At 32.9% G+C, this 27,639-nt stretch overlaps 2 protein-coding genes across 2 annotated transcripts; both read left to right on the plus strand.

The window, feature by feature from the left end:
• The first annotated feature begins 5,785 nt into the window (after positions 1-5,785).
• On the plus strand, positions 5,786-8,755 carry LOC134281585 (uncharacterized). Its single transcript, XM_062764025.1, has 3 exons — positions 5,786-5,821; positions 7,107-7,664; positions 8,691-8,755. The coding sequence occupies exons 2-3, from the start codon at positions 7,349-7,351 to the stop codon at positions 8,753-8,755; spliced, it is 381 nt and encodes a 126-aa protein (XP_062620009.1). The 5' UTR covers positions 5,786-5,821; positions 7,107-7,348.
• Positions 8,756-18,428: 9,673 nt separating this feature from the next.
• Positions 18,429-20,062, plus strand: LOC134281503 (toll-like receptor 4). Its single transcript, XM_062763966.1, has one exon. The coding sequence runs from the start codon at positions 18,583-18,585 to the stop codon at positions 19,921-19,923; it is 1,341 nt and encodes a 446-aa protein (XP_062619950.1). The 5' UTR covers positions 18,429-18,582; the 3' UTR covers positions 19,924-20,062.
• The last annotated feature ends 7,577 nt before the right edge of the window (positions 20,063-27,639 follow it).

The following is a 27,639-nucleotide window of genomic DNA, read 5'->3' on the forward strand; positions in this document are numbered from 1 at the left end:
TCGTCAGACACATTTTAATTGTTGATTGTATTAGACACATATATCGTTATTTAAGGCATTATATACAGTTCTCAGAAACAGATTTCCGATTCATCTTTGTAGTTTATGTAATAAATGTTGTTTATTAAGCTGATGAAATATATTTAATTTATGTAGTTTATAAATAAGAAATATTTCTATCAATTCTACTACACAACTTGCAACCCAAAATTGATAGAAATATCAATGTAAAAAAATCATAAAATTCTGTTTTATGAACTCATGCTGGTTGAATTTTGAAGTACTCGTATATTGTAATAACATCACAATGTATACATCACTGAGATCAACCTGCATGTTTACAGCCAGTGTTTTGTACATTTTTATTCTTTTAATGATTTCAATTTTAATCTTTTTTTGTTTTGTATATTATGATATATCTTAAAGTAATAATTTCAATTCATACTTATTGTTAAACCTTTAACAGAACCCGAAGTAAGTTGAGCTGATTGTATACTGTATGTCTGTCAGTATCGGTACATGTTTATATGCTTGTGAACTAGATTGATTTTTTCTTCGTTTGCTATGTCCTTTATATCTTGCTTAACCTGGGATATATTCTTTTTAGTTTTGATGAATGTCATCTTTAATAGAATGTATGAAAGGAAGACAGCACTTTGGTTCACTACTTTGTTTTAAGCTCACCTGAGTTGAAACCTGGGGACCAAGATATAAAGGACCAAAAATAAAGGACCAAGTCCCTTTGCAAGGGAGATAATCAAAACAGCTGAGAAGGAAAAATAGGATGGCTTATCTAAAAAGAATCTCAACATTCACTGTGTCAGCAAAGGTGAAACTTAAGAAGTTTACTGAGATTGTGTAAATTCTAAATTTTCCGAAATTGGTCCCTTAAGACAAGATGGGGTTACAGTGGGGAAATAAAGTTTCAAATAATTGAAAAATATGGAGATAGCAAACATTATTCAACCTTAAAGTCCGTTTGTTGATATCTATAAAGCAGACCAAACACCGACTTCTAAAAATCAGAGGTAGGATTAGGTACCATGCAGAAGTGAGCATCCCCTGCTGACCGACCCTACTTGCATTCTGTACCTTGTATTAGAGAAAACAAAAAAATCCTCAAAGAGCACTGGAAAATAGGAGCTTAAATTGATTTGAGATCTTTTTAAGGCAACATAAATTAAATATTTTATATTGTTCAAAAAACGGATAAAATAGTTGATGCAGAAATATTCATGAAAAAATATTTGAAAATATCAGGGAGAACAATGCCTAGATATGGAGTTTGACTACTTTTGACGATCAAACGTTTACACAGGAAATTGACACGTTTGTTTCACTGTTTTTTATTTTGAACTTGAAAAAGACATAAATGGTAATCTAACACAACGCTCTATAACAAACATGATATCTTTATTTTTTTTTTTCTTTTATTAAAGTCCCTTACTTGCACAGTACTGTACTTTTTCACCAGCATACGGGGTTTATGTTTCTGAATTGATTTGATTTGCAAGAGCATGTTCTATGCTCGAACAATTTCGGGATATGCTAATGACTAAAAACTCCTCCATGGCACCTGATCCCACCTCTGAGTTTCGGAGGTCCGTGTTTATTCTGCTCCTATTTTGTATTGTTTTATGGACTTTGATATTCAATACTGTTCGTTATCTCCATATCCTTCATAGTAAGAATGAATCCTTCATCAAAAATATCAATCATTGCGTGTAGGGTCAACATTTTGCATGATCGGTTAATAACGAAAAAAATCCGTCGTCAATTAAGTTAATAAATAATGGACAAACAATTTATATCAAAAACGTCAGTCAGCATTTGACTGAATGATAAATTGTATTTGCTGACAAGGTCATTGTATTGACCATAGAACTTATGTAGTCATAGAACGAAAAAATGACTTTAAACGAGACATCTGAGATACTTGTTTCATCACCTTGTTTGTCAATAATTTAGCCGTTTTAGAAATTGTTTATACATAGAGAATGCTTTTGCATATCTATTAACTCCATATGCAGGTGATGAATGTATATTGTTGCATAAGTAAGAATACAGAAAAAGTTCAAGTCAACACGTTTATCACAGAGCTTGGTTGTTGGATCACCATTAATGGCTTCTTCAAGTAAAATATCAAAATATGAAACAGATGTGCAAGACTCTGTGGTATATCGTGTCGACATAACAATGGAAATTACAACTGTTAATTGACAGTAAGTCTCCCATAAAGCCACAACAATTATTTCTTATTTTCACGCATAATATTTTTCAAAAATTCTGTTTCATATGAGTACAAAAATAGATCTGCTAATAACGGTACAAGAATTGGTACCAAAATATTTTAGCCATATTTCGGCGACACTGAAACATTCGATGAATTGTCCATTTAGGTTTCGTTTACTTTTTGTTGTATTTATTACACATAGCAACAGCCCAGATAGCATGACTCCGTTGGGCCAACGTTGGTTTTTGGTTGTATGGTTGGTAGAGTGTTGGCGTTGGGGAACAAATGTAGGCCCAACGTTGGTCCAACGTTCACTTACGTTGGCATAAAAGCTAAACCAACGGTGTTGGGCATGTGATGTTGGCCCAATGTTGGCCCATTGTAGTAACATGTTGACAAGAAATATAGCGACTTTGTGTTGGACATTAAGATGTTGGCCCAACATAGGTCCAACCGAGTAAATGTTGACATGGATCAAGACCATTGTGTGTTGGGTATGAAATGTTGGCCCAACGTAGGTCTAACTGAGTACATGTTGACACAAAACGTGGCCACTTATTGTTGGTTATTCAATGTTAGCCCAACGTTGGCCCAACTTAATAAATGTTGACAATCAAATGATGCATTGCTCTGTGTTGGGCGTGCTGGACTGAACTGGAGTTGGGCCAATAGTAGGAATATTGGGATTACACGTACAGATGGCATGTAATGTTTGAGATGAAATGCTGGTTCAACGTTGGCCCAATATTGCGAAAAGTACTCCTCAATTTAGGTTTATCTGTTGTAAATCGATGGTAATGTAATAAGCAACCCATTATATAAACATGTGATCTATGTTATATTGAATGGAAATTATGAGACAATCCTTGTAAGTCTGTGAATTACGTATAGTAATTCTGTATCTTGGTAGATTCTATATTTAGCATCATTGAATCAAATTTAAAGTGCTGTGTTTTGGGCTCCAAAATAAATAGGTCACTGGTGAAATTCACTGGCTCGGCAGGTGACTCATAGGTCTCCAAGGAAACAGTTATTTTTTAACCGCGCATTTGAACAATTCAAAGCGTATAAGTCTGTTTAAGTGAAAGCAAGAATTTTAATCCTTTCAATGTGAGTATAGTATTTGTTATTGAAATAATTATAATGTGAAATGCACAACATTGTAATGACATGCATGTAGGCTTTCAAATTATCGATACCGGGATGCTGATTAAACAATTGTAATTGATGACGATCTTTACTTTTATAGGAATTAGCGTGCTTGAACAAAGCAGATATGTCCTGATCTGTAAGTGAACGCAAGAATTTTAACCAGTGAAATGTAAGTAACTTTTTGTATTTGTTATTAATGATTCTGAAATTCAATCTAAAGGATTGCTTTAAAAATTTGTTTGATGCTGATGAACATTTGAAAATACCATCTTAATTGATGACGATCTTAACGTTTACAGGAATTGGCGGGATGGAAAAACCTTCTTCACTCTGAGACTATTGATGTGGCATTTTCTCTATATGGAAGGGACTGATTTATTTGTGTGGGAAAACATGGATTCTAAGAACAGATAAACAACAGAAAAAGTGATAAATGATTCAAGTATGACCTGCCAAAACTCTACATTTAGAACTTGAAGACTTTTATATCAAAGCGATATTTATAGTAGTGGACATAGTGATGTGGAATGAGAAACCTTGAACTTTCTACCCCTTCCTCCTTTTAGATAATGTAGTATTGTAGGTCGAAAATTGGTACAAAAGAAAGTTGGAATTGAAAAGAGTTGGTCCAAACTCTCAACACCCCACGAAAAAGGATTTTCGACTTTGTGCAACTTTTCATTTTTCCCTTCTCAACTTTTTCAGGTAAGTAAAAAAAATTCTCTGGCTGGCACCCCAATTTTCTAAAACGATGCTACGTGGCTGTGTAAATGTAACTACAGTATATCCTGAATTATGGTCTGACACAGCCTAAGAACTAAGCCAGAGATAAAGTCACAAAAAGGTAATCGAAACCTAAATAGACAGCATTGACACTACTTATGCACCATTAGTACAGTGTACTGATTAATTAATAGTAAGTTTTGAAAGCCTAAGACGTAAACGTTTTTATGGTCATACGCAATTCTTACAGTCGCATTTCAATCCACCATCAGTGATATTTTATTTTATCAGTAACGTAAATCAATAATTTTGATATACATTTTATTTATCTGCAATATTAAGAACAGACGACACATTCCTTACAAATATGGTTTTTTTTAATCTCTTGGTATTATATGAAAAAATATTCATATTTGTCATTGTCTTCTGATTTCTACATTGTTTTCAAAATGATTTAAATACAAGCTTGGCTTTCCAGAAAGCCTGAAATGTCATTTTGTTGGCTTCATTAAAGTCACAGAATAACCACTGATTCAGAAGTATATCTTCTTTCTCAGCTAATATAGATTTTTTTTTATTCCACAAGGGAAGGAGAGTGGCAGTTTACGTGAACAATTTTAGATTAGGGCAAAAAGAGTAATGATCAAACTCCAAATCCTATGTTGTGGATAGAAAGGAAATATTTTAACAAATCTATTTTGGGTGTACATGACTATACTCCTACAAACACAGTGAGTGTTAGGGAGGTTGCTTGCAGTGAACAATTACAATAATACAGGGTTAATAGAGCTAGGGCACATATTTGTAGATCTATTTGATTTTCTTAAATTATCTGAATAATATCATGATTCAATGTTGCTGAAAGATATCACACTGAAATATACTAAAATAATGTTTTTAAAAAACCTCTTTTATGTTGGTTGTTGAAATTTATATTGACATGAGCCTAACCCTATAATACAATCTTAAGGACTGGTAAAAGTCACAGAGGACATTTTTTTGTCAGGTGACGGCCATTTTATTCAAGGGGATGTCAGAAATTGTTGAGTCAGATCATGCTTTGTACCACTTATTTTTAGGATGACAAGAGCTTCTTTAGATTCGTCTTCATTTAAAAATGTTTGACAACTTTCTTATTTATTTCCAAGATCGTTAAAACCACTCCCGCACACATACATAAATTAAATCAAACAAAAATAAGATATTTGCCCCTTCATATATTTCCTTTAAAGACTGGACAGAAAATTCTTATATAATTATATATTATTTTCAAACTATACTGATATTGAATATAATTGTCATCTGGGTCAATCAGTAAGAATTTGCCTTCTAGCGTAGCTTAGGTGGATTGAAAATAAATTTCATCCTCGAATTTCAATCCAATGTTTCCTCGACCGTCCGAATATTGTACTCGCCTATTTCATTGTCTTTCATTAAATGTTTTGATTGTAACAGATGGAAATGACGTTAGCTGCATCTTTCCAATCTTGTCATTTAACGTTCCGTGGTCTTAAAATATGAAACCTAGTTTTACACACTGACACTTAGCTTTTCCAAAGAAATAAACATAATCAAGCACACATGCTTTTATAGATAAGTTATAATAAATGCTATCAACTAAAATTATAAGGAGGCCCGGGGGGGGGGGGGGGGGGTCAACAGAACTGGAAGTCCACCAACATCTATTCATTGTTAGAAATGGAATTTTAGAAGGTTTAAAACAATTTCTGTACATTTGCTCTTTAGGAAAGATGCTTGTTTGGAACATAAAGCTTTTTTGTGAATCACAAACATAATTGCCATTCCAAGTATTAAAAAAAAAAATCAAAAATGCCCACCACTGGTATTTCCCATACAAACCCTATAAAGAAAGGTGCCTCTTTGAAAATTATGAAATTCATGGCACCTGGGTCAGGAGTTAGGATTTTAGGGTGGTGCTATTTTAATTATAAGGCGAAACTGCATTATTTCTATGAAAATCTCCTCTGCTCATTGGTATTTAGCAGATGAACTACATAGTACATAGTGATAATTAACAAGGATCCTTTTTCTTGTGAATTTAAAGGCTCCTGGATCAGGGGTAAGGTAGAAGATAAAGTGGGGGCTCTAATTAAATGAATTAATGCTTTGAAATCTGCTTCTTAAACTAAAATTACTCCATCAATAATCTGTGAAGATATATGAAAAAAAAATTATAAACTGTAAAAAGGATGTTGGATTTTGTATTTCTTTATTGTACCCCCCAAAACGAAGTTTGGGTGGGGGGGGTATATAGGAATCACCTTGTCTGTCTAACTGTCTATCTGTCCGTCCGTCCGCCTGTCCGTCTGTCTGTGCAATCGTGTCCGGTCCATATCTTTCTTACAGAGGGACATTAGAATCTACTACTCCACACAAAGATTGTCTATGACCTAAGGGTGTGTCATGACCTTGATCCAAGGTCATTTGGGGAACTTCAAGGTCACTGGAAGAAAAATGTCATAATTCGTGTCCGGTCCATATCTTTCTTATTGATAAACTTGGTAGGTTTTTATTTCACACAAAGATTGCCCATGACTCAAGGGTGTGTCAAGACCTTGACCCAAGGTCATTTGGGGAAGTTCAAGGTCATCGGAAGAAAAATTTCATAATTCGTGTCCGGTCCATATCCTTCTAATGGATAAACTTGGTAGGTTCCCCTTTACACAAAGATTGCCCATGACCCAAGGGTGTGTCATGATCTTGACCCAAGGTCATTTGGGGAATTCAAGGTCACTGGAAGAAAATTTCATAATTTGTGTTTGATACATATCTTTATAAAGGAAAACTCACTTCTGAAAAACCCAGCGGGGGATATATTGTCCCGTCTTGACAGTTCTAGTTTGCATTGAATACTTTATTCGAAAAAAAATATGATACATTCAGTAAAATTTATCTTCTTAATCATAAGTTTTGATTAAAAAGAAATATAACCACTAAATGATGTGCTTTAAAAAAAATCTTTAATTTTTTTTTATAGTGGCAGATGATGACTCACCATTGAAGACATTTATCAGGATAAACACTGCAGATTTGATACCAGACCCATCTAGTGCATTTGACATCTCCGATACAAATGAACAAGAAGACAATTTGAGGCTAGGAAGTACTGATAAAAGCACTGAAGTAATTTATAGCAGAGAAGAAAAGAAAGAAAAAAATGTTGAGAGGTCGAGTTCTCCAATTGAAGGCAAAAACGAACAGAAAGAAGAGAAAATCGAAATGTCTAGGTCACTAACTGAAGGAAAAGAAGAAGAGAATAGAGTAGAAATAATGGCCAGTGCTCTCTCCTCAGAGGCACAAGCAATGGTTAAGGATGGACTTTTTGAAAAAATCTTGTCTGAAATAGAAAAGTTACCAACAGTAAGCATGTTGGACTTTGCTGGGCAATTAGCATATTATGCTTGCCACCAAATTTATGTAACACCAAAGGCCTTCTTCATCCTTGTGTTGGACATGACCAGGAGGTTTGAAGATGTTGTCAGTAAAGAGAAAGATAACCAGGAAGGATCAATCTTCTCTGTTTGGACTTATAAAGGTAAGACAGGAAAAGTGATATCAAGATTATTGTTGATTATATACTGTTTAACGTCCCTCTCCAGAGTATTTCACTGATATGGAGACATTGCAAAAGTAAGACATAATGTCATGATATCAAGACTAACAAAGGTAAGACAGGAAAAGTGATATCAAGACGTTACAAATGTAAGATATTATACCATTATTGACTTGAGTGTCGATATGTGGTTATAAGAACTCATGCCAATTGATATTGACCTCAGACACAGAAAATGATGGCGACCGAGCCTACAAGGTCGCTATCATTTTCTGTGCCTGAGGTCAATATCAATTGCCATGAGTCCTTATAACCACATATTTACCGTTCACTAAAGTTCATAATAGATATATAATATAACAACTCAAAGTAAATGCACTAACACAGTCCTAACTAAATGGACTTTACTGCCATTATGTCACAATGGTTAAAAACATGCTTCTAATATTATGACGTCACGTTCTACGTAACTTCAATGGATTCGAACGGTATGTTGTGCGATGTCATTTTCCGCCGATGCGCTTTCACGTCGCTATCGCAAAAGGAGGAATATCATGTGACGTCCTTTCAGCCAATGAGAATTACGAAAATAATCATCTTATATAATTTATTGTCATAACATCAAGTCTTCGAAATGTATAATTATATAATGCTGTGATGCTCAAGTATATAGAGGATATTCAATGTTTTGTAGTTGAATATTATTTTTTTCACGAGTTGGACAGGATTGTTGATATTTTCACAAGTGCTTCGCACTCATGAAAACATAAAAAATCCTGTCTCACGAGTGAAATAAACTCCATATTCAACTAGAAAACATTGAATTTTACATTAAAAAAGAATTCTTCTATTTTTTCTTTGCCTCTGTCTTTTTGTCATACAGTCATAGGCTCGTGATGTCATAGTTGAGCGATTGAGACATCATATCTATGAGAGGTAAAAAACACTGAACATTGATTTAACAACATATTTTTGGTAATTTTGACTGTTTTATTGGTTTTTTTACAGCAGTCTTCATTATGGGAAGAGAAGTGGAGAGTTTTCCTGAACTTCTGATATTCGTCACACTGTGACAGGATATCATTTTGATATCCTTTCACACTATGATAGGATATCATTTTTATTCAATGAAAAAATTACAGTTTACAGCGAATTTTCCGTTTCGTTAGGATCGATATTACGTGTAGAGGATGTTTTCCGTTATTGCGAATTTTCCTTTTACTTCGGATCGAAATTACGTGTAGATTCTGTGTGGAATACATTTTTAAAAAGTTATTGAGAAATTTTGGCATTTTACATTCTCAGGAAAATACCGGGTATTTTTCCAAAATTTATAATAGAAAAACATCAGCATTTACTATTTGTACGTAATTTGCTATATTGAATCAGATTTATTTTTAGACCGTGCTGTATTTTAGAAACAGAATAGTTGGCAAATACAATACTGTATACAGGGCTAATACAGAACTAATACAGAACGCCCACCACAGTCCCGTTCTGTATTGCTAATTCAGAACAGTAAACTTCAAAGTAAAATACCGTTATCGTGTCACAAATGGGGATTTAGAAATTTTGACAAGTATATATCTACGTAGAGAATAAATTTATAATGAACAAACTGTGGGACACATCTAGTTCAATTTATTTTGAAAATAACATGTAGGGATGGAGCAAATTAAATTTTTTATAACGTGTCTACTGATTTATTTATTGCAAAAAACATTGGTTTGTTCAAACCAATAATACAAACTTACATTGTTGTGCTATTTGCTGATAATAAACTTAAAACAAGAGGCCCATGGGCCACATCGCTCACCTGAGAATCTTTTGTCATATTGTTCTTGTAATACATATTGTGGTCCCGCCCTACCCCCGGGGGTCATGATTTGAACAACTTAGAATCTACACTACCCCAGGGTACTTCCACATCAGTTTCAGCTTTTCTGCCCAGTGGTTCTTGAGAAGAAGATTTTCAAAGATTTTTCCTATATATTTCTATGCAAAACATTGATGCCCCATTGTGGCCGCGCTACCCCGGGGGTCATGATTTGAACAATTTAGAATTTACACAACCCCAGGGTGCTTCCACATCAGTTTCAGCTTTTCTGGCCCAGTGGTTCTTGAGAAGAAGATTTTCAAAGATTTTCCCTAAATATTTCTATGTAAAACTTTGATTCCCCATTGTGGCCCCGCCCTTCCCTCGGGGGTCATGATTTGCACAATTTAGAATCTACGCTACCCCACAATGCTTCCACATCAGTTTCAGCTTTTCTGGCCCAGTGGTTCTTGAGAAGAAGATTTTCAAAGATTTTTCCTATATATTTCTATGTAAAACATTGATGCCCCATTGTGGCCCCGCCCTACCCCCGGGGGTCATGATTTGAACAAATTAGAATCTACACTACCCCAGGGTGCTTCCACATCAGTTTCAGCTTTATTGGCCCAGTGGTTCTCGAGAAGAAGATTTTCAAAGATTTTTCCTATATATTTCTATGTAAAACTTTGATTCACCATTGTGGCCCCGCCCTACCCCCGGGAGTCATGATTTGCACAATTTAGAATCTACGCTACCCCACAATGCTTCCACATCAGTTTCAGCTTTTCTGGCCCAGTGGTTCTTGAGAAGAAGATTTTTAAAGATTTTTCCTATATATTTCTATGTAAAACATTGATGCCCCATTGTGGCTCCGCCCTACCCCCGGGGGTCATGATTTGAACAAATTAGAATTTACACTATCCCAGGGTGCCTCCACATAAGTTTCAGTTTTATTGGCCCAGTGGTTCTTGAGAAGAAGATGTTTTAATGACCCCACCCTATTTTGTCTTTTCTTGATTATCTCCCCTTGTGAGGGGACTTGGCCCTTCATTTTAACAATTTAGATCCCCATTTACCCAAGAATGCTTTGTACCAAGTTTAGTCAAAATTACATCGTTTTTTATGTTAATGGAAGCAATAATGATTATGCGACATAGGGTAGGCACAAATTTTCACGGGCGCAATCATGAACTTTTATACTTTTGCAGCCAACGATAACATTTGTCAACAGTATGTGCAGTAAGGTTAGGACTGTATTGTTGCCGACGACAAAATGTACAACAAGAGGCCCAGGGGCCACAGCGCTCACCTGAGCACATCAGGCTTGAATTTACTCCCCCCCCCCCTCCAGGCGTTCATCATTTGAACAAACTAGAATCTACACTACCTGAGGATGATTCCATATAAATATCACTAATCATAGCTTTGAAGTACTTGAAAAGAAGATTTTAAATGGTTTCCCTATATATCCCTATGTAAAACTTGGGTCAGCCATTTTGGCCCCACCCTAGCCACGGGGGTCATGATTTGAACAAACTTGAATCTACACTACCTGAGGATGATTCCACATGAGTTTCATTTTTCCTGGCCCAGTGGATCTTCAGAAGGATTTTTAAAGATATTTCCTATATATTCCTATGTAAAACTTGGGTCGGCCATTTTGGCCCCACTCTTGCCCCGGGGGTCATGATTTGAACAATCTTGAATCTACACTACCTGAGGATGATTCCACATGAGTTTCATCGTTCCTGGCCCAGTGGTTTTGGAGAAGAAGATTTTTAAAGATTTTTCCTATATATTCCTATGTAAAACTTGGGTCGGCCATTTTGGCCCCACCCTTGCCCCGGGGTTCATGATTTGAACAAACTTGAATCTACACTACCTGAGGATTCCACATGAATTTCATCTTTCCTGGCCCAGTGGTTCTGGAGAAGAAGATTTTTAAAAAATTTCCCTATATATTCCTATGTAAAATTTGGGTCAGCCATTTTTGCCCCATCCTTGCCCCGGGGGTCATGATTTGAACAAACTTGTATCTACACTACCTGAGGATGATTCCACATGAGTTTCATCTTTTTTGGCCCAGTGGTTCTGGAGAAGAAGATTTTTAAAGATTTTTCCTATATGTTCCTATGTAAAACTTGGGTCAGCCATTTTGGCCCCACCCTTGCCCCAGGGGTCATGATTTGAACAAATTTGAATCTACACTACCTGAGGATGATTCCACATGAGTTTCATCTTTCCTGGCCCAGTGGTTCTGGAGAAGAAGATTTTTAAAGATTTTTCCTATATATTCCTATGTAAAATTTGGGTCGGCCATTTTGGCCCCACCCTTGCCCCGGGGGTCATGATATGAACAAACTTGAATTTACACTACCTGAGGATGCTTCCACATGAGTTTCATCTTTCTTGGCCCATCGGTTCTGGAGAAGAAGATTTTTTAAAAATGCCATTAATTTTTAACAAATTTATGATTATCTCCCCTTGGAAAAGGGCGTGGCCCTTCATTTGAACAAACTTGAATTCCCTTCACCCAGGGATACTTTGTGCCAAGTTTGGTTGAAATCGGCCCAGTGGTTCTTGAGAAGAAGATGAAAATGTGAAAAGTTTACGACAACAACGACAACGACGACAACGACAGACGACGGACAAATTTTGATCAGAAAAGCTCACTTGAGCCTTCGGCTCAGGTGAGCTAAAAAGAACATAACACACCGTAAAGTACAGTTGAAAACTTAAAATATCGAGTGGCTTTAAAAAAGAACCCCCTTTTGCTATGTTTTTCTAAACTGAATATCTCACTTTCGTTATGTCTATTTAAATTGGAACATTTTATACCGGTCTTGAGCAATCAAATGAGTTTATGTCTTCTGATGCTTATATGCAAGATCACCGCAGCTTGTTTTTGCTAATCTTGTAAAAGTCAAATAAAACACTTTCATGTAGATGAATAATGTCAATTATTAAAATGACGTTATAAATGTGAACAATTTAACAAACAAGAAGGGGAGCAGATTCACAAGCTTTGCTTATCAGTTACGTAAAATATATATTATATGATAATGTATGATCCCCAAAAATGACTAGAAAAAAGTATCTGCAAGACAAGACAATCAAAACACCATATTAAAAAGTTAGCAAAAAGATGGCACATCAAAACAAAAAAGGCAACATCACAAAAAAAAGTTGGCAAAAAGATGGTACATCAAAAAGACAATCAAAACCTAAGAAGAAAAAGCTTGCGAAAAGATAGTAATCAAAACAAATTACATAGAATCAGTAAAACAATTGAGTACAAACTATATCAAAATATAATTTTTTCAAGACACATTAATCATCTCTGATCATTACCACCGAAATACTTGGTGATGAAACTTTAAGCACAATTTTCTTTCAAACCAAGTCTGCAATTTCAAACCATAATATATTGTTTACCATGAAGAGACAAAAATGTTTCTTAATTACTAATTACTACTCTATAATTTATGGAAAAAAAAACCGCCAAGATAATGATAGGCATGGTATATGATCAAGAATTAGACAAGGAAATACTTTCTTTCATTGTGATATATATCCAAAAATATTCATGATAATTGATGAGAAAGATAGATTGGTAGTCTTGGCAGTTCACCATATGGGCATGTGATACCAAGTTGTCTGTAGAGTAATTACGAAGCCCCCACAAATTGCTCTACTTCGTACTATGTGTAAGGACATACCTGTATAATGTAGCTATCTGGGGTCAGCAGAACTTAAAAATGAGTCATCCTTCACATCTTTTTTCCCTTTAAAACAGATGGAAGAAACAAGTTTTCTTTATATATTATAGAATAACAAATAAATTCATTGTTATATACTCTAATAAGCAAAATAAATAAATTTAACTACATTTAAAAAAAATCTAGGTGTTCACTCTAATAAATGTATTTATTTAAAAACTACTCGATAGAATGGTATGACACTTTAAAATCATTACAACAAATGACTCTTCTCAACAATTGTTGAAAGAAAATTAAATATCACCGATGAAAACCAATGTTCTATGACGAAGCTTTAAAACAAAAAATCTGAACTTTGCGGCACGTATTTGTGTAATAAGCATATTTTTGTGATAATTATAAAATTTTAAAAACTGGTTTCACTAAAAAACACAAACATTACCACAATGACCATTGAGAAAGAAGGGAAAGCCGTTGGAATGTTGATATCTGGATCACCCTTACCCCACGATTTACTAATTTATGTTTTAGTTTTTAATTGTCTTTGATATTACTTTCAAGAATTAACAACCAGTATGAAAAACCAAGTTGGACAGAGTGGTTTGGGTTTATATTTTGTTTGTAATATATGAAAATAATTACTCTGAAAGGGATGTCTGTACGACTTTACCCTTTTCTATTTCCTTCAATTTAAATTTAAAAAAACACTATACACTAAATTATATCTGATCTTCTTCAAAATATACATTGTCACGAATAAAAATTTTCCTAAAACACTAAAAAAAAAAGAAAGAAATTGTCGAATATTTAGCCACCGTGTGTTTCCCCAATACAAAAATAAGAAAGTCAACAACAAAACAAAGTGACCTAAAAACTCCAGCTAACACGACAACTTAAGGTAGGACAAAACAACCGTGGATTCTATTTTAACCCATTTCTTAAAACGTACTAGAGAAAAAAAGAAGAATAATACTACACTGACAGCAATGAATGAACCCTGTAAGAAAAATGATAAGTTTCGGCATGTTTGCGTCATACTTTTTGAAAAATTCAGAGAATCCTATATTTTGGTCACTTGGGAGCTTACATTTTGGAATGTGTTTACGCTATCTTAGTGCAAAAAACAAGCATGTAAGAGTCTGTTATAAAATGAAGTGTAACTTTTGTTCAATAAATAGTAGAGGTTTGATATTTGGACACATATATAAGGAGTCTTCATTCTTTATGTACTACAAAGGTCAATGTCATATCAAAAGGTCACAGGTCATATATTGTGACGTCATCTACTGAATCTTTTAGTTTTTTTGCCATTGATTTTTTTTTAAATCGCCAAAATATCTGAAGCCACCGGTTCAATTTATTTTATTTTTACACATTTTATTCTAAGATCCATTTGAATCATTCTGTTGATTTTTTGTAAAAATTGAATCATACATTTTCTGTTAAGAAAACTTAAACTGTTGGAAATTTACATGTGAATTTTCAATTCCAACGCTTTGTATGTTCTTTTTTTACTTCATATTTGTACTCAAATTTCCACGTATCAATATGACTTACTGATTTCAAGTACCAAAAAGGTTATCTTTATTAAAAGTATTACACAAATTTGTAATAGATCAATTGATATTTCTAAAATAAGGCTAATTCTCAAATCGAATGTCGGATTTCACAACCTTCTTACAGGGGCCTGATAGGCCATATTTCAGACTGTAGGGGCAAAAAATATGTAGTTGAATTTCTTTCATATCATATATAAAGAGTGATTTTGTATCCTAGAACGATATGTCAAAGTTTCAGAAAAATTGAATTTGAGGAAAAAATTTGTCCAATTTATTGTGTCCTACCTTAATTACTGTATCCTGTATACATGTATAAATACGTTTTTATATTTATTTTGCTGGAGAGTCTTTTGTCGTTGGAAAGCAAGCATTTTCGTCACCACCTCTTTAATTTATTCTTTTGGATATAATCTTGAACCTTTCCTCATTGGCTCGATCTTCTATTTTGATTACATTGGACTTTAATTATACCCAGCTCTTCTAATCTATCAAAATCTTTTTTAGGACAGGTAAATACTTTAATATGCATTTTTAAAAAGACTTTCCTTCTTTAAATACACTAAGTGTGTCAAAAAGGTGTATAATCGCTTGCGCTAATGAGTATAAGCATAAATATGCAATGAACAATAAAGTCGTTGGCTTTTGAAATTTATAGAATCAAAATTGTAATAATTTAAGGTATCCAATCCATAAAAGGACAAAATTTTCTAACCTTAAATATCCATCCTATATGAAATATTCTATGACTAATTCAAAGCAGTTTAGAGTAGAAAAGGATTTACCAGGAGAAATTTTCAAAAATATAATTACCCGAGCAGTAATTAATTAAGAATGCATTGAAGTTTATGGGAAAAAGCATATTTTTTAAAATAAAAAATTAAATACTATGAATATCAAAAAAATGCTTTGGTGAATAGATGCATATTATTATTAAGAATAGAAAAACAATTAAAAAATAATTTTTCACCAGATCGATTTTTTTAGAAATAAATTTTATTGATCAAAAGCAAAGGGGGATAACTCTTCAAGGACGGGCCAAGGTAAAAAATTAGGACACATTCCGCTCTTACATATTGAGTCTAAGATATAAAGATTAAGTCTACATATACTGAGTATACAGCCAATATATATTTGTTATGCATTCAAATTCATTGAATCTGAGGCTATTATGGATCGGATACCTTAATGAAGATTCTGACACTGTTCGCTTTAATGCAGTAGCACTTACGTCGAGAGTTTAACGAAATAACAAGATCTTTTTCAAAACCTTTGTTATGTTCGTATTTTGTTTTTTGACTATTTGTTCAAGGGACAGGTAATTCATACAAAAGAACAATTGTGTAAACATTATATCAAAACAAAGTTTTTATTTCCATCAACATCTTATACTTTATGTATGCATGTTTATTTCGTGTATAAAAAGCACAGTTCTATAGCAACAACATTTTATATAGAATAAGGAAGTTTAAATTCTCTGCTTAATACTTTTATTATTAAAAATATCCATTTAAATCTAACCGACATTTTCATCCAATCAGCAAACATTCACTTTATTCTCAATATTTTCTTTTTATCTCAGGCTTTTCTTTTCATTTTTTCAATGATATCGAAATGTCGATGGGGAAAGAGGGAAAAATACAACAGTACTGCAATACATTATCCTAAAAAAAATCACTTGCTTTGGTGAGTTTTTCTTATCTCATCATAAATATACTCCGTTTAAATGTTTACATTCTGCATGTAGACTTATTTTTTTAATGCTTTTTACAATCTGCAGCGTGGCATATATGTAGGCCTTTTAACTGCCGCTAGGGTTCGGTTTTATAAACGATAACTCACTGCAGAAACATGTTTAGAGCAGGCACAGGGTATCTAATAATTGTTTCTTCGCAAAGCAGTATTTAGCATTTCCCAAGTGTCACAACATCGGAAAAGTCAGTTATGAATTATTAAACTTTTTAATGATGTAATGAAAAGTATGCATAAGTTATTACCTTTTTTGATAATTTCATGTACCTATAAATCTATTTATGCAATGTTTTTTTTTTACCATATGTGCAACTTGAAAAATTAGTTGGAAGGCCTAATATATGTTGTCTGTCCAAATAAATATTTCTATTTCTCAACATGTTGTTCACACTTAATATCAAATCTCGAATGAAATGTATTTCAAATTATCTCATAGTCATATGTCGAAGGACAAATTCTCTGACCAATTCAGTTCAGTCATGGTATGAATAATCACACTTACGGTAACTTCAAATGAAGGAGACTCAAATCAATCGCTTGCAATAATCCTCTTATATTTGTGCAAGAGATTGAGAGATTCGAGGGTCAAGTGAAGCCATCAATTTTATTTTTAAAAAATTATAACAAATTTAAAAGATGGCATAAACGTGATAGTTTTGTACGGTATTTTTCACGATGAAAAATGGAGAGTAATTTTTCTGAGCAGCAGAATCTTTTTCTTGTGAAAACTCATAATCAAGAAAATCAATATATGTTATGTTATAAGTTAGCAAAAGTGGGAAATCCTCCCGGAAACAGACACATGCAAAAAACAATTAAGAAAATTTATCAAAATTACTAAAAATATGTTCAACACCTTCACTGGCTTAGCTATATCGAGTGTATCAAGAGTATCTTCATGGCAAACAACCCTGTGTTATAAGCAGATGAGGCAAAAGTAAAGCTAAACGTAGTAAACATGTTTAATATTGTATGTCATAACATATTTTTACCAATGAAACAACAATGCTTTTTACATTCTAACGTTCATGCATCAATATTTGATTCTATAAATTTATTTCAGTATTATGGAAATGGGTGCCGGATATCAGGTAATTATAGCTTTCGGTGTTTTTCTGCTGACTGGAGGAAATGCGCATAACTGTCCGTTTGAACCAAAGTGTAGATGTTTTTATTATTTTAATAATATCCAAACCGATTGTTCTAATCTTGGCCTGAGAAGATCGCCCTATTTCTGGTCAAATGTAACAAGAATTAATCTCAGCCACAACCGATTAACACAACTCCCATATAGGACAATGCTTCCAGACAACGTTATCCATTTGGATCTTTCCTACAACCTTATCAAGAAATTTAGAAACGACTCTTTCAAGGGACTGCGGCAGCTGTCAGTTTTAAAACTGAACTCCAATAAATTTCGGATGACTGAAAATTTAAGTAGGAATCTTTTTTCAGATTTAATCAATATCAAAAAGATTGATTTATCGAACAATAATGAATTGACTTTCAGAATTATGCCAGTTTTGACATACGGTCTTCAAAATTCAACTATTTCGACCATTTCCTTGAATAAAATTCACGACACATTCGGATTAAGTACAGAAGTCAAAATTAAAGATATTGAATATCTGAAACATACCAACCTTACAGAAGTACACGTGTCAAGCAACAGAATTGAAGCTCTTGAAGAAGGAACCGTAGCACATATTCCAAAAACCCTGCGGAAAATTTCGATTGCTGACAACAGACTGACTTATGGTCAATATGTTTTAGAACTTGAAACTTTGAAAAGTTTAGAATGGATTAATGCAAGTTTGCAACATTTCTCTCATGCTCCCAATAAAAAGATCAACAACGTAATTTGTCGGCATGAAAAGAAAGACAATCATTTAACAAACATCTTTCATTTCTCTCATGCTTGCATCCAAAAGGCAAGTGAGTTGCCAAAGTTGTTAAAAGTATATAAGAAAAGAAAAAGGACACATTTTACGAGATATCTACAGAAAAGTTTTCAAAGCAGTACAAATGAAGTATACATTTTGCCAGTACCGCCAAATATGAAAAAGATTTTTTACAACGAAAGCGGAGCACGATATGAAATACCAGCCATACATTGTAAGAAAAACCATGTGGAGGAGTTATATCTGCAGGGCAATGCCTTCTTTTCCTGGAAAGGGCCCATCAGAGGAGCTGAAAAACTCCGAATACTGAACTTGTCAAACAATTTTTGCAGCTCAGTATCCAAATCATTTTTTAATTTCTTCAGCAATCTCTCAGAGTTATATTTAAGCGATAACTTCTTGGGCTCTAGTTTGCAACTAGATACCAAAGGTCAAATATTGGAAAATCTTACAAACTTAATTCGCTTAGATCTTAGAGGAAACAAAATTTCAAATCTACCAAAACAAGTTTTCAAAGACCTCCAAAACCTAAAATATTTGAATCTTGCCGATAATGCACTTAGTGCAGTGGGTTTTCATCTATTTAACTTAAAACAATTACAATTCCTTGATTTATCTGGAAACCAAATCCAGTTTCTTTCCGATACAAATATGGAAGACATTGACCGACAAACAGATAAAGTCAGTTTAACTCTAAATCTTTTCAGAAACCCAATTGCATGTACTTGTAAAACACTGTCATTTCTTCAGTGGATGGTTAAAAGTCAGGAAACTAAAAGAATCAGTTTTGAGTCATTTGAAAATTATTCCTGCACGGCTTCATCACAGGTTGACCAATTCGTGTTTTCAAAAATTAAAGAAAATATCGACAAACTAAAAAAAGAATGCAATTCATACACGTATTTGATCATCACTTTGTCATTCATCATTCTCCTGTTCTTTGTCATTCTACTATGTGGGCTACTATACAGATACAGATGGAAACTTCGTTATTTTTACTATATGACTAAAAGCCGTTACCATGGATATAAAGCTGTAAGAAGTGATAGCCAATCAGATTTTAAATATGATGCCTTTGTTTCCTATGCCGATGACGATTTTCCGTTTGTTCAGAAAATGATGTTGGAATTAGAAGAAAACAATGGAATACGTTTATGTATTCACCATCGAGATTTTGTTCCAGGATATGATATATGCGAAAATATTATCACTGCCGTCAACAAAAGTAAAAAGACTATCGCTATATTGTCTCCAAACTTCATCAAATCCAGTTGGTGTATGTATGAGCTACACATTGCAAAGATGGAAGACATCTATTCTCGAGAAAATGAAGGCGTTCTCCTTTTGGTATTTTATGATGTTGTTCCCGTAGATAAAATACCCTTGGGTATCATGGACCTTATCATTCAAAGGTCATACATTGAATTTCCGAACGATGAACACGGGGATTCAGTTTTCTGGAGGAGAGTTTGCAAAAGCATTCACGATGAATTCTAATACTAACCACAGGGGATGAATATTTCACAGCTAGCTAAAATGAATGTTTTTTGAATGTTGTATCAAACACATTTGAGAGTAGAGGTCAAAAGTTCTTTTTTTCGGGAACTTGATTGATATTTTTCTGCAAGATGTGTTAGCGGAAACATGATTATATTTTAATCAATCTATTTTTTAATGCCTAATATACATATAAGTTTCAATTTTTATGAATTTATGACTTTACAGTGTATTGCATATTGTAGGATGGACGCTACATATATTTGTATAAAAAATTTTGTTTTATAATCGCAAATTTGGTGCTAATTGAAGGTGTTCATTTTTTCTTTACATGTTTTATATAATTTGCTATATACTTGACACATAATAAAATGTACATACATGAGATCCGGAAATAAAAAAAGGCGTTCTTAAAATCAATTTTGTGCATGTTTATATGACTGAGGGTATGTGTTAACAGAGTTTTTAATTTTCTCCAAATCCGTCATTTCTTATTTTAAGAAACTAGCTTCTGATACGAGTAAATCAAGAGTTCCTCACATTTATGTACTTTCTATACGTCTTAGATGAATTACAGCTGACTTAAGAAAACAAAAATCAAAAATGCAGTTAATCTAGGTTTTAAAGCTCTCAATTAAAGGAACCACCTGTTTATAAAGAATTTTTGATAGGCCCAAATACACCATTCACTTAGTTCTTGTGTGCAAATATTTAGAATCTTGGTTATAAAGAGAAATAAATCGTAGTCAAGCTGAGTTCTTTAAAATCAGGCCTGACAGTGATAAATTATAAAATGTAAATATGGGAACACACCACTTACAAGAAACATACTGTAAATGTATTACATTTGGCCGTGTATTCTTTTTAGCGGCTTTGGCGGAATCCAGCAACCGCTAAATCAAGTACAACACTAAATGTCTTGTACATAAACACATAAATAAGAATATGAAGAAATGCACTAAATCAAATCTACGCCAACTTGCTCAAAAATCGATTTCCGCCAATTATCGTACATGCTAAATATAATACATTTACAGTAAACTGACACAAGCGTCAAAAATCGGCCGCAAACCAATAAAAATTCCTTTCATAAAATAAATAGGAACTGAAATTTGCGTGATCTGTTAATATTAAAATTTCTTATATTTATCTGTTAAAATATCCCCGTAACATGAAACACTTGCATGCGACATTGCTGATTTTCTTCATGTATAATACATGTACAATATTACATGTTTAAGCAAACTATCCATAGTCCTCTGCGTCTCAACAATCAGTTTGGTACAAACGAATTCTGGTGGTTTGATCTTTAAGTAGTTTTTACATAAAAAGTACAAAACTAAAGTGTAAGCTTTAACTATAGACAGTTTTACTTTAATAAAAATGCAACAAATATCTGGGCCTGCTCGCTCTCTCTCAGAGGATGTTAACCCCCCTCCAATTCCCTCTAGAACCAACACTACATTTCTTTTTGTTTTGGTGTTGAGATGCGGCAGGAAAATGCTTGTCACTTTGTAAAACGCGCTTTATCCTAGTCTCCAGGAAAAAAATTTCGTAAGATTCTGAGCTTTTAAGAAATCAATATTTCATAATATTTTTTTTAATTTTCCATTAGAAATGTGTAAATGTACACGCCGTTTTAAAATATTTACATTCGCTGTGTTTTTCTGCTAAGCCAACTGTGAAATTGATATGAAAACCATTTTCGTGTATACTCACGCGTAGAAATATACACAGAGAAACGTGCGTAAACGTGACGTCACAATGAGGCTGCAGCGACGTTAGTAAAAATGCAACGATATAGGGCAGCGAGAAATTCAAATATTGAGTATATATTAGTTTCTTCCAAACATGTAAAATATAAATATAAGAAATGTTTTTAAGTTTAGTGTGAATTATTGGTGTATGAATCACACAGACTTGTCCGTAAGCATATTTCTCATAACTCACACAAAACTTAAAAACATTCCTTAAATAAATACAACAAAATCAGAAATATATATGACAACATTTTGTATTATTTGATCACGTAAACTTGATTTTGTATAGTCATCATCAGAGGGAGACGCAATTTTTACTTTCCTAGCAAAAATCTAAATAATCTGTACTCCTGTTCAAATTGACACACTAGTGTAAGGAATATATTTAGGATATATCCTACACAATGAAAATAGAAAGATCAATAGCATTGTAACAAAATAAATAAAAAAAAAATCTTTTTTCGAAAATCGATTGTCACATTCATTTGCGATATATGTGTTTTTTCTCATTAGAAATTTCAATAAAATTGCGTCATTTATTTTCCATTAAAATTCTGGAAGAAAAATGGTCATATCAAACTGATCATGATTACCCCTTTCACTGTAATACATTGAATTCATGTGTTTTGTTAAAAAAATTATGAAATATGGAAAGTTATACAGGTATGTAATAAATAAAGTCAATACGGAACAAATAAAAAAGAAATATTGATTAAAATTAAAATTTCGGAATACAATTAAAGCAAAAACAAACATTTAAACTTATTAGCTTTGGTTATCTTTTCAATATCTATTCAATATGTTTAATTATCAGGTGCTTTTAGTTGAGTAGCAGCATGTAAAATCTGCATTTAGAAAATTTACAAAAAATACATCGAACACAGGAAACAAAACGAAACAGGAAATAAATTTTAATTTGTTCATACGCAACAAAATAAAATAAATAAACATGACAATATTAAATCACGGAATTAAACAATCAGTCAATCAATTTAAATGCCTCAAGAGTTAGTGGTAATCTGTAAACTCGGAACGTTTTCTGAAGGTTTGGCTTGCACGTACATGTACTTGTTATTATGACGTCATGTACGTAAAATGACGTTGATTCTAACCGTTGCTGCTAAATAGACGAGTATTACCTTAATATACTGAATTTATAATATTATGAAAATATACATTTGAAATGAAATCGTGTTCATTGAGCATATTCAATAGTAATAATACCGATACTATAAGCTACAACTAATTTATTTCGAAAAATCATGGCGTCATCGCTGGAATGAAACTAGTATTACTTTGTTTATCCATATATTTGCCTGAAATTTTCATGATATTCTACTAATAAGCCATAAAAACTTTAATGTTATGCAATAAGAAGATATAAAAGTTCAATAATTATTTACGTTGAATAGAAGTAAAAGAAATACAAAGTCACAATTCATTTCAATAAAATCGGCCCAAAATCGGCCCCGTGGCACTCTACGCAACTGTGTGATCGGCCCAAAATCGGCCCTGTGGCACAGAAGTGGTTAAAAAGGAGAAAGTAAAATTGTTGATATACAACGGTGGTCACTGCTTTAGACTATGCTTAACACTCATGCTAATTTTCTCCGAACTTCATTCATGTCAGAGTTTGTCAATCAGGATTGGATGAAACATTTACCCCATTATTTATAAAAAAATATATTTTATAGTTATTGTTCTTTTTGTTAAACATTTAGACAATCTTTGTTTAATATTCTATAATATGAATGCTAAATATTTTTATTTAAATTGTTTTAACTCCGCAGAAATGCACGACGACTTCAAACTTTCAAATCAGATAACCGACCGCCTCTTTGCGGCCGCGTACAAAATACAATTATGAGGTAGGAGCATGTCAGATATCTATAAACTAAACTGAGTTAACTCAGTGATTTAAATGGTTTTATCCTTATAGTTAGATTTTTTACAAATATCTTCAATACGGCAAATATATTTAACTAAAATTACATGGCTGTCATACCACGTGACAACAAGTCTAAACAAGTCCAAACAGAAAATCAGATAATTTTCAATTATTAGCTTTTTTGATTGAATAATAAATTTACGTGATAAATGTCGTTTATAATATCATGACCACGTGCACATGATATTTCCCAAATCTAATTAAAGTTGATCATTACTGGTATCATACGGTACTTCGTTATAGCTCTTAGTGAGTTCGATACGTAAAAGCATGCTCTACATATGGCCAATTTCTAAAACGAGGTTAATTATTGACAGACAAATTGCAGAAACAAGAATATCACCAATCTTCTATAAAGTCATCACTTATCTTATTTCGTAAGCTTTTAGCTGCCGATCTGTAGCTCACTGGTCTGAAAAAAAATTGGGATGGATGGATCAGAGAACTACAGTGCCACCCATAGAAAAAACCTGATTATTTGTAACGCACAAAAGTTGCACTTTATATCGGTTTAAATTGTGCAAATATTCTAATCTCAACTGAACAAAAGCTCGATATCTAAATATGCCTTTGACCTCTATCTAATTCCCTCGCATGTGATGGCTGCATAATGCGCGTTGATCCGAACTATCTTACCGTCGAAAATGGCAGTGTAAATGGGCATTTTTTTTCTCTCTCGACTTTTCAATGTAAGGCATAATAGGGTCATTTACAATGCTTGAAAAAATGTTTTGCTGAGGAAATATTTCAAGAATAAGTTGTAAGAATATGTTAACGACGCACGGCTAGTAATATTTGAGCAGTTTGAAAAAAAGAAGAAATAAATCCGAAAATTGCTCACATTTTTATGTGCAATAAATTTACTCCTTTTTTCAATGGGTGGCACTGTAGCTGTCCGGTCTGTTAATATTTTTTTCCGGAGAGCCACAGTTCTGAAGTTGGTAAATTCTATGGTCGAAACAATGACCTTGTCAGTATATATAATTCATCATTAAGTCAATTGCTGACTAACTTTTTCAAACTTATTGTTGGACCATTATCTATATACTGAAATGTCGATGAATTTTCCGTCATTACCCAATAATGACAAAGAGCCAACAGTGGGTGTGGCCAGTCGGCAGGGGATGCTCACTTTGATCCTATTTTGTATTATTTAATGAAAATTTGAGCTTGAAAATCGTTTGTTATCTCCATGTATTTCAAAAGTCGTTCCAGTTTTAGTGTGTGTACATTGGTATTGCCAGATCGAAAAATACGAAGTTGGCGTAAATTAGTCATGAAAAGTTACGTTTTATATTGTACTTCTAAATTTTAGCGGTTGGCTTTGAAAAGTTATTTTATCCGACTTCCAGGTGATGACATAATTTCTTTTCTATAATGAAAGAATTAAACAAGCATGAAATAGCTTATGAACCATGGTATTTTGTATCAATCCTATTTCGTTTTGTTCTCCTAAAACTTCAACAATGTAAACAATGTTTTTACAAGATATCAATATTAATTTAGCCTCAATTTTGTATCAGGTAACCTTATTTCGAAATAACAAATAAAAAGTATTAATAGTAATAGTTGTATTCATGTTTTTTTTTAACATACATCCAAAATTTCAGATAAAAAGAATAAATTCTAAATAGCAGCGTTCATGCTTTTTTACTGTAAAAATAAAAATTGTAGAAAGCTGTGCAATTATTAACCAAGTTAGAACACAAAATTTATATTTATAAAGAGTGGAAAATCCTTCTGCAGCATGATTGATATCCAATCTCCAATAGACACCGGATGGCTATAGAATGAAAACTAGGGCATTTGGTGCAAGCTAAGTCGATAACATCTATTTAATCATGAGATGCGTTTTACATAGAAATAGCTTTATTGACACAATGTTTGATTACACATTTAGGAAATTTGGGGGGATTTCCCGTCTGTAAAAATTCACCTTTAATAATGATCAAAACATATCATAAAGTAAGAAAAATGAATTTACAGACGATGCAAAGTATATTTATCATCTGTTCAAATTTTGCAGCTATTCATATTGAAAATATTATGATAACTATAATGAGAATATAAAGACTAAGTAATTTTGATAATAATTGGTGTTTAAAGGTATACATTGGCCCGATTACCGAGTATAGGTCTAAATTTGCAGTCTGCCAAGTAGTTGCTTAGCATTTCAACCCTGGTGAGCACTTTCGAAATAGAATTTATACAAAAGAACTAACAAACAATCACAGTGATACATGTAAATTTAAGAAAATAATGTAAAAAATCAAATTGAATTTAGGTTCTTCTCTCGAGGTAAAGTAAAAATATTGCTTCATTAATAGATCTCTTCCTATATAGTCCTGAATCATTTCACTAACCGTCCTTGTTCACAAAAAAAATGTCTTGGTTTGAATTCTATAACCCCGTGAGGAAATATGATAATTATAAATATTGATTGACTTTACATGGGTCTTAACATCATATGGTGAGCAAATGCCATAAAAGTTTCACAGTTTTTCTCGGTTACACTCATTCATACTATATACCAAAAATAAATGAAATAGGTTTCGCAATTTATGATAAAAAAATAAAAATATTTACAACTGACGGGGATAGAGCTTAATGGCGACTCACGTATACCCCGAGGACATATAAGGAGCAATAATCTAAGTACACATAGTTGATTCAGTTGAACTAAATTTTCTTGATTTGAAAAAAATAAACGCATACGGTTTCAGTCATTTCCATGTTACATTGTTATTCAGATCTTAATTTTTGAACTGAGCATTGAAAGCGATTATTCAATTGTTTTTTGAGAATTAAAATCGTTTAAAACATAATGGACTATACTATTAGCATAAAATAAATATGAAAGTAGAAATAAGTCGACACCATGAACAATCGAGCACACGTTTAATAATTTAACCTTAAAAGAAGAGTCTATTAGAGTTAATGTCGATAATAATCCTCTCAATAACTAATCCAGATTAATAAAATAACTCTCAGTAAGAATATTTAAATGGTGTTCGTATGCAATCTCTTACAAAGCATATTTATTTTATTATAAGTATTTGAAAAGATTTTGATTTGATAAATGGCTGATTAGGCCATAAAAAATCCAAACATACAATTATCTTAACAAAAAGTGCCAAATTATCTTTTAATAAACACGTCCTTTGACTGTTAATTTTCATTTATTTCAAATACGGAATAAAACAAAAACATTGTGTTCACTGCCTATATCCCTAACTTCAAATAGAACTTTATATTTTAAGACAAAATATGCAATAATTTCAAATTAAATACATCATTTCTTAACCACAATTATCTGCAGAAATATAATTTCTAAAGAAATACTGAACACAAGAGGTATGCAGCTAGAAACGAAAGATTAATAAAAATAACTAACATCCCAAATATTTTATCTAATTTGCGACTTGAACAAAAATAAATTGCTCTGTTTAGATTTATTTCCTTGTTACTAATATCAGATTTCTCAAGCTTTGTCATCGTTTCGCTTTCACTTCCGCTGGAATCTCTGTTTGATAATAAACATGTAAAACAATGGCTTCCAGTATTACAACCATTCCACTGACTGTTAACTGCGTGAATAAGTAGACGAGAAGTACGAGACTTCATCAGATGTCTGTGGCATAAAGTGCTTTATCATAGTCAAAAAGACAGCAAAGGTTAGGAAAATAGCCATACAGGTACTCATTTTTCTCCTGATTTTGCGGAAATCAAGAAGCATACTACATTTAATGCAGATAAAATCCATACAATTATAAGGTGTGAGCACACTGCAAACAACGGTTTTCTTGTAAGGCGAAAAATGAGCAATGCCTGTTTTTTGTCTTGTCCAATACCAAAAATATCTTGTAAAGCTGCTGTAGCGTTTGTAAGTGATCGTTCTATGTGTTTCGTAAAATATCCCTAGATATCATTTTGCATTAACTGGAAACAAAGCTTTACAATACCTGGGAAACGATTTCAATATATAACCGTACATATTTGTTTAACAAA

The sequence above is a fragment of the Saccostrea cucullata genome, unplaced genomic scaffold (genome assembly GCF_032062105.1).
Source record: "Saccostrea cucullata isolate Sc308-1 unplaced genomic scaffold, CSIRO_AGI_Scuc_v1 ctg3936, whole genome shotgun sequence".
NCBI lineage: Eukaryota > Metazoa > Mollusca > Bivalvia > Ostreida > Ostreidae > Saccostrea > Saccostrea cuccullata.

What these genes read in the sequence shown, in the direction of transcription:
- LOC134281585 (XM_062764025.1), top strand. Translation starts at nt 7,349, where the DNA reads ATGTCTAGGTCACTAACTGAAGGAAAAGAAGAAGAGAATAGAGTAGAA. An exon ending in CTCTGTTTGGACTTATAAAG is followed by an intron (nt 7,665 to 8,690) that starts GTAAGACAGGAA and finishes GTTTTTTTACAG; the next exon opens with CAGTCTTCATTATGGGAAGA.
- LOC134281503 (XM_062763966.1), top strand. Translation starts at nt 18,583, where the DNA reads ATGAAAAAGATTTTTTACAACGAAAGCGGAGCACGATATGAAATACCA.